We start from the raw sequence: 8,740 nt of genomic DNA, 5'->3' as shown, positions 1-8,740 counted from the left end.
CTGCGCGTCCGGAGCCTGTGCTCCGCCACGGGAGAGGCCACAACAGTGAGAGGCCCGCGTACCGCAAAAAAATAAATAAATAAATAAAAATAAAAATAAAAGAACTGAGGCTAAGAAGCCCCTTTTACGGATCCTGGGACGGTCGGGCAGGGGGACGTGGCTCTCCTCTGTGTCCATCAGGGCCTTCCTCACTCCTCCTCGTGTCCTCCCAGGCCGGAGGTGACAGAACTGATGTGCGTGGTGGCCCAGTTGGCGAGGTGGGCACGTGTTGGCAAACATGCCCGTGTGGGTTTGACAGGATGCAGAGCCCTTCTCGGGGCTCGCCGTCCCCACCAGCCTCCGAGGGGGCGGGGTGGGGGGCCTCCTGGGGGCCCCCGGGGGCTGAGCACTTGGCCTGTGAGTCGCTGCACTCGCCTCTCGAAAGGGAAGCTCAGAGGGACCAAGTAATCGGCTGCCGCGGCTCCCACAGCACTGGGATCTGAGCCCAGGTCGGCCTCGCGGTGCCGGCCCCGAACCGGGCCTTGGAGCCAAGGGGCCAGTCACGGCGTCCCCGTTGGCAGCTGAAGGACCAGGCTCTGCGGGGGTCCGTCGCTCGCTGAGCGCAGGGCCTGAGATTTCCTAAAAGCAATTCCTTACCATCTCGAGCTGCTGGTGGGAAAAGCCAGGCACGTGATGCAGAACCCACTGGGGGTTCGGGGGGTGGAGAGGCCAGAAGACAGACAGCAGACGCTACGACGGGAGGGTCGGACTGAGCAGGGCTGGCACCGCTGCGGTGACTCTTATTTCCACCTGCTTTAGGTCGCCCAGAAAAAGGGAGTCAAGAGCCTATCTTCTCTGGATCCGGAGGTCCTGTCGGTCTTCGTGCCTCCGTTTGTCACTAAGGAGGACAGTCAGCCGGCCGGCGTGAGCTGTGTGACGCTGGGTAAGACCAGGAGGCGCTCCTTCCGGAAGAAGAGAGAGAGGCCCAAGGTGGAGCCCTCGAAGGGCCACCCCGGCGGCCCCAGGGGTCAGGACCCCGAGGACGTGAGCATCCCCAACGGCGTGGACCTGCTCGCCCTGCCGCAGCTCTGCTTCCCAGGTGCGCATGGGCCGGCCTTTTCCCAGACTGGCCAGTTCCTGCTGACGAGCGGGCTTGTGTTCCGGCTGCATTTCTCTCATTGAGAGATGTTCAAGCGCCTGGTGTAGAAAACTCAGGCTAAGGGCTTGACAGAGGGACCTGTCTGGAGGCTCCACAGAGAAATTGATGCGGTTTCCTGCTCTCCTGGATAGGCTGGGACACCCCCTTCCCCAGTGGGCTGAGGAAATAGCTACCACCCCAGGTGTGCCCTGAAGGGTCTGTCTGGGGGGCCTGTTCCCATGATCCTTCACAAAGTCTTCAGAGCCCAGAGTACCAGCAAAGAAATTGCTGCCGAGGGGGAGAGATCGAGGCAGGTGGTGCGCGGCCTGAAGAATGAGCACATCTGGCCGTCCAAGCGCCACAGCAGACAGAGAGGGGCGTATCCTGTCGCTTATGGATAGCCCAGGCCTTACGGTGGATGCCACGTGGCCAGAATGAGGTTCCTTCTTTCTTTTTTCCGCCTGCAGGGGGCGTGTGTGTGGCCTCTGAGCCCAAGGAGGACTGTGTCCACTTTCTGGTGCTGACTGATGTCTGCGGCAACAGAACCTACGGCGTGGTTGCCCAGTACTACCGGCCCCTGCACGTACGTGACTCCCCCACCTTCTCTCTGAAACCGGCTCTAGGCTGTGGGGTTTTTTCTTTTGCGGTGAAATACACATCACATGACAGTCACCATTTTAGCCATCAAAAAATGGACGATTCAGTGGCATTAAGTACATCCACAATGTTGTGCCACCATCGCCACTGTCTAGTTCCAAACCGTGTTCGTCACCCCAAAAGGCAGAGTTGTCTCATCAGCAGTGCCTCCCCAGTCCCTGCTGCCCCTGGGCCCTGACCACCCTTCATCTGCTTTCTGCTTCTGTGGGTTTGCCTATTCTGGACGTTTCATGTAAGTGGAATCATACTATACGTGTCCTTTTGTATCTGGTTTCTCTCACTTAGTGTGATGTTTTCAGAGTTCATCCATGTTGGAGCACATGTCAGCGCTTCACTCCTTTCAGTAGCTGAGTGATATTCCACGGTGTGTATAAACCACGGTCTGCTTCTCTGTTCCTCAGCTGGTGGACCTTTGGGTTGTTTTCACCTTTCACGTGTGACAGGTGCCTGGGCTGAGGTTTTGAGAGGATGACTCAGTCATCACGCATTTGGGGAGTGTTTTCTGGGCAGGGCCCAGTGTGTGAACCACCTGGCCTTGGGGAGTTTGTAGGGGACATGATGGACCAGAAGGTACAGGGTGACTGGCTGCCTACTTCAGCCCCAGAGGACCTGGGCACCCAACATATTTTTTTAATGTAGTTTTAAAATTTTTATTGAAATATAGTTGATTTACAATGTTGTGTTGGTTTCAGTGTACAGTAGAGTGATTCAGTTATACATATATATACATGTATATTCCTTTTTCAGATTCTTTTATAGGTTTTTACGAGGTGTTGAACATCTGTGCTGTGCTGGTTATCAGTTTTATATATAGTAGTGTGTATATCTTAATCCCAAACTCCTAATTTATCCCTTCCCCGCTTTCCTATCTGGTAACCATAAGTTTGTTTTCTATGTCTGTGAGGCTGTTTCTGTTTTGTAAATAAGTTCATTTGTCTCATCTTTTTAGATTCCACATACAAGGGATATCATATGGTATTTGTCTTTGTGTGTCTGACTTACTTTACTTAGTGTGATCATCTCTAGGTCCATCCATGTGGCTGCAAATGGCATTATTTTATTCTTTTTATGGCTAATATTCCATTGTATATATGTACCACCACATCTTTATCCATTCACCTGTCAGTGGACACTCAGGTTGCTTCCATGTCCTGACTACTGTAAATAGTGCGGCTAAGAACATTGGGGTGCGTGTATCTTTTCGAATCACGTTTTTTCCCGCGTGTATGGTGGGCCCCCCATATTGTGCCCCTCGTAAGCTGTGCAGAGAGCTGTGCCTTCTGGAACCCCACTGCTGTATTCTTTTCCGCCTGAAATGCCCCCATCACGGGCCGAGGCCCCTCCTGCTCCCTCCTCTGGCCCGTGACGCCCACCTGGCTCCCAGGCCCTCTTGAATATTGCCTTTTCGCTCTTTAAGCAGAGCCCCTTCTGTGTCTCATTGTGTTCTAACCATGGTTCCTTCTCACTGAAGGCGGCGAGCTTCTGCAGGGCAGGGACCAGTCTTCCCGCCTCTGTAACCCCAGCACCTCACTCAGACAGAGCGAGCTCCCCACGGGGCCCCGTCGGTGCTGGTGGAGAGGCCAGTGCTCGTTCGCACGTGGCAGTGAAACGGGCGGGAGTGGCCAGGCGTGCTGAGGACAGCTGTCCAGCCCCTGTCCAGTGTCCTTTCTGTCTGGGGAGGCCGGCACCATCGACAGTGGAGACTGGGATTTGCCGGGGTTGGCAGGTGACGCGCTGTTGCTTTCTCTCCAGGACGAGTACTGCTTCTACAACGGCAAGATGCACTGGGAGGCGTCAGGTCTGGGCCGGAGCACGGCTGGCTGCTTCGTGCCCTTTGCCGTGTGTGTGGTTTCCAGATTCCCCTATTACAACGCCCTCAAGGACTGCCTCTCCTGGTGAGCTGCACACACTCCCTGAAAAGCTTGCCTATGCCCCTTCCAGACGCCCCCCGCCCTGGGCAGCCAGGCTTCTGCGATCTCACACCCACGTCCTTCTCCTGTTGGTGTAAACTCCCGGAACTCCTGACACAGAGATTTCAGCCTTGATTAGCAATGCAGAGGATGACCATTGGATTCTCAGATTTATTTTGTGATTTGATTTTTCTTTCAATTTCAGTTTATTGACTCATCTGAAGGTCTGTAAAGATTTCGAAGTTGACAATCATATAAAAGAATTTGCTGCAAAACTATCTTTAATACCTAGCCCGCCTCCTGGACCACTCCATTTGGTAATTAAATCCAGAATTGTCTTGTTTTTTCTTTGAAAATTGTAAAAGTAATATGATGAAGATGGTTTATTCGTTTGTTTTTAATTGATGTATGGTTGATTTACAATGTTGTGTTAATTACTGCTGTACAGCAGAGTGATTCAGTTATACATATATATGCATTTTTTACAATATTTTTTTCCATTATGGTTTATCATAGGATATTGAATATAGTTCTCTATGCTATACAGTAGGACCTCGTTGTTTATGCATTCTGTATATAACAGTTTGTATCTGCTAACCCCAAACTCCCAACGCATCCCTCCCCCGACCCCTTCCCCCTTGGCAACCACCAGTCTGTTCTCTGTGTCTGTGATTCTGTTTCAGTTTCATAGATAGGTTCATTTGTGCCATAGTTTAGATTCCATATGTAAGCGATATCATACGGTATTTGTCTTTCTCTTTCTGACTTACTTCACTTAGTATGATAATCTCTAGGTCCATCCATGTTGCTGCAGATGGCATTATTTTGTTCTTTTTTTATGGCTGAGTAGTAGTCCATTGTATATATGTACCACATCAATGAAGATGGTTGAAATGTTTTAAATGATTTTAAGTTCTAGCTTTGTTTAAATTATGCTTCTCAAGTTCCTTACAGAAACTTATTTTATGCACTGTTTCCAAAGGTCAGAAAACTAGAAATAAATTAGAAAATTTATTTTCTAAAAATTTAAAAATAAAATTTCGGTCTAAAGTCAAATATTTAGGCCTGAGTTTTGCAGAGTGGCTCATGATAAATAGATGTTGAGCTAGTAATAGGCCCCTTTAGTGGTTAACATGTTAATTACTTGCTATTCAGAAAACACATAAAATTTACTTAAATTACAAATTTCCCTTTTTTTTTTTTTTTGTCTGGAATATTGGGTATTATATTTAACTTGTTAATGTTTTCTCCTGCCCAGTGTGGTTAGTAAAAAGTTACTGGTTTTTTTTGTTGTTGTTTTTCACAGTGCCATTCTGTTATTTAATTGATAAAGAAGCATTTCCTAAACTGAGTTCTGTGAAACACTGTTCTCAAATGTTATTGGCTATTTTCGATGGGAGGTTTCAAGGTTAAGGAAAGTTTGAGAAAGACCTCATTCCCCTTTTGTCAAGTAACATGTCAGACAGCTAAGCTGTGTGATGAAACCTGTTTGACCCAGCGATTTCCAAACTCATTTAACTGTGGGATGCTTCCTTTTTAAAAAACAGACATCTATTAAATAAACGTCTTGAAATGTACAGTAAATGTCAAGTCAGTTTCACTGTATTCATCCCCTCTGGAAGATTATACATATAAATCTTGTTTTCCTATATTTTGATTATTATGGACAGTTGAAAAAATAATTTATTAGGATATTTGTGATTATGAACTTAAAGTGTATATATTTACTATTACCCTAAACCCAGCAGTCTGCTGGCGGTGGGGGGACACCCTGCCAAGTGCATTCCCGGCCCGAGGCAGGGCAGGATGTCTGTCTACCTTGGTCCCGCTCCCAGAAACCTTTGTGGGGAACATTTGTTGGATTTCTGTGCCAGGCACTCATCTTTATTTTGTGGATAACTGGTATTTTTGTGCAGTGAAATCATCAAAGTTTACATTGTTATTCTAGGAACTCAACACGTGCTCATTGAGGACCTGCTGCAGCAGTGAACCAAATTCCCTGAGTTAGGAACAGGTTTACAGTTTACTGTGATTCCTCGTATTCTACCTTTGAACAGAAGCAATGTATAAACAGTACTTACACGAGTTTTCTGTAATCCATGAGTTTTGGAATCTTGGATTAATTAACATTTGATTCCTCCATTTCTACCACCCCCAGTGGGAAAGTTTACTGGGGACGTTCTCGATGCCTTTTTGTCCCACGTCCACCCTATCAGTCTGTCTCCAGTAGCTGTTGCCAGTTTACACACTTCCACTGCCACCCCTGTTCTGGGCCACCAGCTTCTCCCACGTACATGACTTAAGGAACCACTGGTCTGTCCATTTCCATTCGTGACCTTATATTCAGTTCATGCTTTTGCACTGTGGCTGGAGAGGTCATTAAAATCTATAAACTGGACTTTCCTTTTGTGCATAAAACCCCTCACTTGTTTCTCACTCGGCGCCTTCACCCAGACCTGCATCCCTGGCCCCTGTGTCACCATTCAGCCCTGTCCAGCTCCACTCACCCCCTTGCTCACTGTTCTCCAGCTACACTGGACTTCTGTGGGTCCCTTGCAGATGCTGCCACAGGGCCCTTGCATGTGCTGTTCCCGGGAGTGTACCACTCTCTCCATATTCCCCCTCCAGCTCCTGCTCCTTTCTCAGGCCTGGCTCAGACATCAGTTCTCCGGAGCAGCATCTCCCACACCATCTCTCTCACGGCAGCCCGCCCTCCTGCAGAGTTCAGCACGCCTGCAGTTAGGGCTTGTGTGTGCGTGTTTTTTGTTTAATGTCCATTTTCTCCATCAGACTCTGAGCTGCATGAGGACAGAGGCCACATTCAGAACTGCATTTCCAGGACTTACTACTATGTCCAGCGCTTAGCTGCTGTCGCACGGGGCGCTGTTCGGTGAATGGATGAGAGAATGTTTCGGCGTCGGCCGGCAGAGCTCATTCAGTCAGGGTCTGCGCGTTGGTCCTCATGGATTGTCCCAGTGGGCTGAGTTTGGATCAGACTTGTCATTGGGATCCTCCGCTAACAAGTCTAATTAGCTCTTGGGTCCAGGTTGGTGTAATGGTCATCATTTGTTTTAGGGAGTGTTGTGGCTCTTTATTGTTGTGAAGAAATCCAAGAGGTCAGTTTAGGCCAATTTCATCTGACGCAGGAGCTGATTCAGCAGTGTTTTCCAGAACCCACCGCAAACCAACGTCAGGTTAGAGGTTGTCGTAGGTAATAGTCGTGAGCTGTGCACCTTGTGTCTTGAATAGGGTGCGTGGGCCCCGAGTTGCCGTTTCCTGTTAATTCTGGGTGGGTCAGCTCTCACCTGTACTGACGGAGGAGGTGGGAGGCCCCACAGTGTGGGGAGTGAGGAGGTGAGGACCCCGCCCTCTCTCTGACCACCTGGACCACTGGCCTGAGGGGAGCAAAGGCTCTAGGTGCACCCGGAGTCCCCGGGCCTGCTTTGCTTTTATCTTTGCCCTCTAGAAGTTCAGATGTTACTTGCTTTTCAAACGATGGGCATAACTGGGTGTGTCCAGTGAAACACACACGTTTTTCTTCTTACTATTCCCAAGTCACTTTCTATGTTGCTTTGTGTGCCAAGCCTATTGTTTTTCTGGGGCTCCAATCAAGTTGAAATTTACAAAGTATTTACCTAAAAATCTCTCTCCCTCCTCAGTTTCTTCATCTGTGAAGTGGGTAGAATAACAGAACCCACCTCAGAGAGCGTGAGTATTGAGTGCTGTGAAGTTGCTAGCACAGCACCTGAAACGTTGCAGTAGCAATGGTGCTGGTAGAGTGACTCACGTATGTGGTTGGTCCTTATCTTTTTTTTTTTGGCTGCGTTGGGTCTTCGTTGCTGCGCGCGGGCTTTCTTTAGTTGCGGCGAGCGGGGGCTACTCTTCATCGTGGTGTGGTGGCCTCTCCTGTTGCAGAGCACGGGCTCTAGGTGCGTGGGCTTCAGTAGTTGCAACACGCGGGCTCAGTAGTTGTGGCACGTGGGCTCTAGAGCGCAGGCTCAGTAGTTGTGGTGCATGGGCTTAGTTGCTCCGTGCCATGTGGGATCTTCCCGGACCAGGGCTCGAACCCGTGTCCCCTGCATTGGCAGGCGGATTCTTTTTTCTGTGGCATGTGGGATCCTCCCGGACCGGGGCACGAACCCGTGTCCCCTGCATCGGCAGGCGGACTCTCAACCACTGCGCCACCAGGGAAGCCCAAGGCAGGCGGATTCTTAACCACTGCACCACCAGGGAAGTCCTGGTTCTTATCTTTAATGGAGTGTCTGGCTGACACATTTCCTTTTTTTTGATTTGGCCATTTTTTATTTTTATTTTTTAAAAATTTTTATTAGAGTCTAGTTGATTCACAATGTTGTATTAGTTTCAGGTGTGCAGCAAAGTGAATCAGTTATACATATACATATACCCACTCTTTTAGATCCTTTTCCCGCATAGGTCATTACAGAGTATTAAGTAGAGTTCCCTGTGGTATGCGATAGGTCCTTATTAGTCATGTGTGTTATATATAGTAGTGTGTATATGTCCATCCCAATCTCCCAATTTATCCCTCCCCACCCCCACTTTCCCCTGGTAACCATAAGTTTGTTTCCTAAGTCTGTGACTCTGTTTCTGTTTTTACAAAGTTCATTTGCACCATTTTTTTTAGATTCCACATATAAGTGATATCATATGATATTTGTCTTTCTCTGACCTACATCACTCAGTACGACAATCTCTGGGTCCACCCATGTTGCTGCAAATGGCATTATTTCATTCTTTTTTATGGCTGAGTAATATTCCATTGTGTATATGTACTACATCTTCTTTATCCATTCACATGTCTCCTTTTTGAAATACTGAGGAGAGTTTTTCATTATAAAATTTATAATTGTTAATAATTCATCACAACTTGGAATACTTAACTCTGCTTTATTTTGTTTTGTTTTGCTTTAAAACAAACGCGTCAGTCACATAAGTGAACCCACCTTTTTTTTTTTTTTTTGCGGTACGTGGGCCTCTCACTGCTGTGGCCTCTCCCGTTGCGGAGCACAGGCTCCAGACGCGCGGGCTCAGCGGC

The 8,740-nt window shown here is 48.3% G+C and overlaps 1 protein-coding gene across 1 annotated transcript in view; it reads left to right on the top strand.

Moving 5' to 3' along the window:
• DENND3 (DENN domain containing 3) overlaps positions 1-8,740 on the top strand; it is a 29,972-nt gene that overhangs the window by 7,987 nt on the left and 13,245 nt on the right. The window contains exons 2-5 of the mRNA XM_055091323.1: positions 799-1,078; positions 1,585-1,700; positions 3,527-3,669; positions 3,890-4,001. Coding sequence (XP_054947298.1) covers positions 799-1,078; positions 1,585-1,700; positions 3,527-3,669; positions 3,890-4,001 — 651 coding nt within the window. The remainder of the gene's footprint in view (positions 1-798; positions 1,079-1,584; positions 1,701-3,526; positions 3,670-3,889; positions 4,002-8,740) is intronic.

The sequence above is a fragment of the Physeter macrocephalus genome, chromosome 15 (genome assembly GCF_002837175.3).
Source record: "Physeter macrocephalus isolate SW-GA chromosome 15, ASM283717v5, whole genome shotgun sequence".
Lineage (NCBI taxonomy): Eukaryota > Metazoa > Chordata > Mammalia > Artiodactyla > Physeteridae > Physeter > Physeter macrocephalus.
The sequence above is the reverse complement of the archived record's forward strand: the minus strand, read 5'-3'. Positions and strand labels throughout refer to the sequence as shown.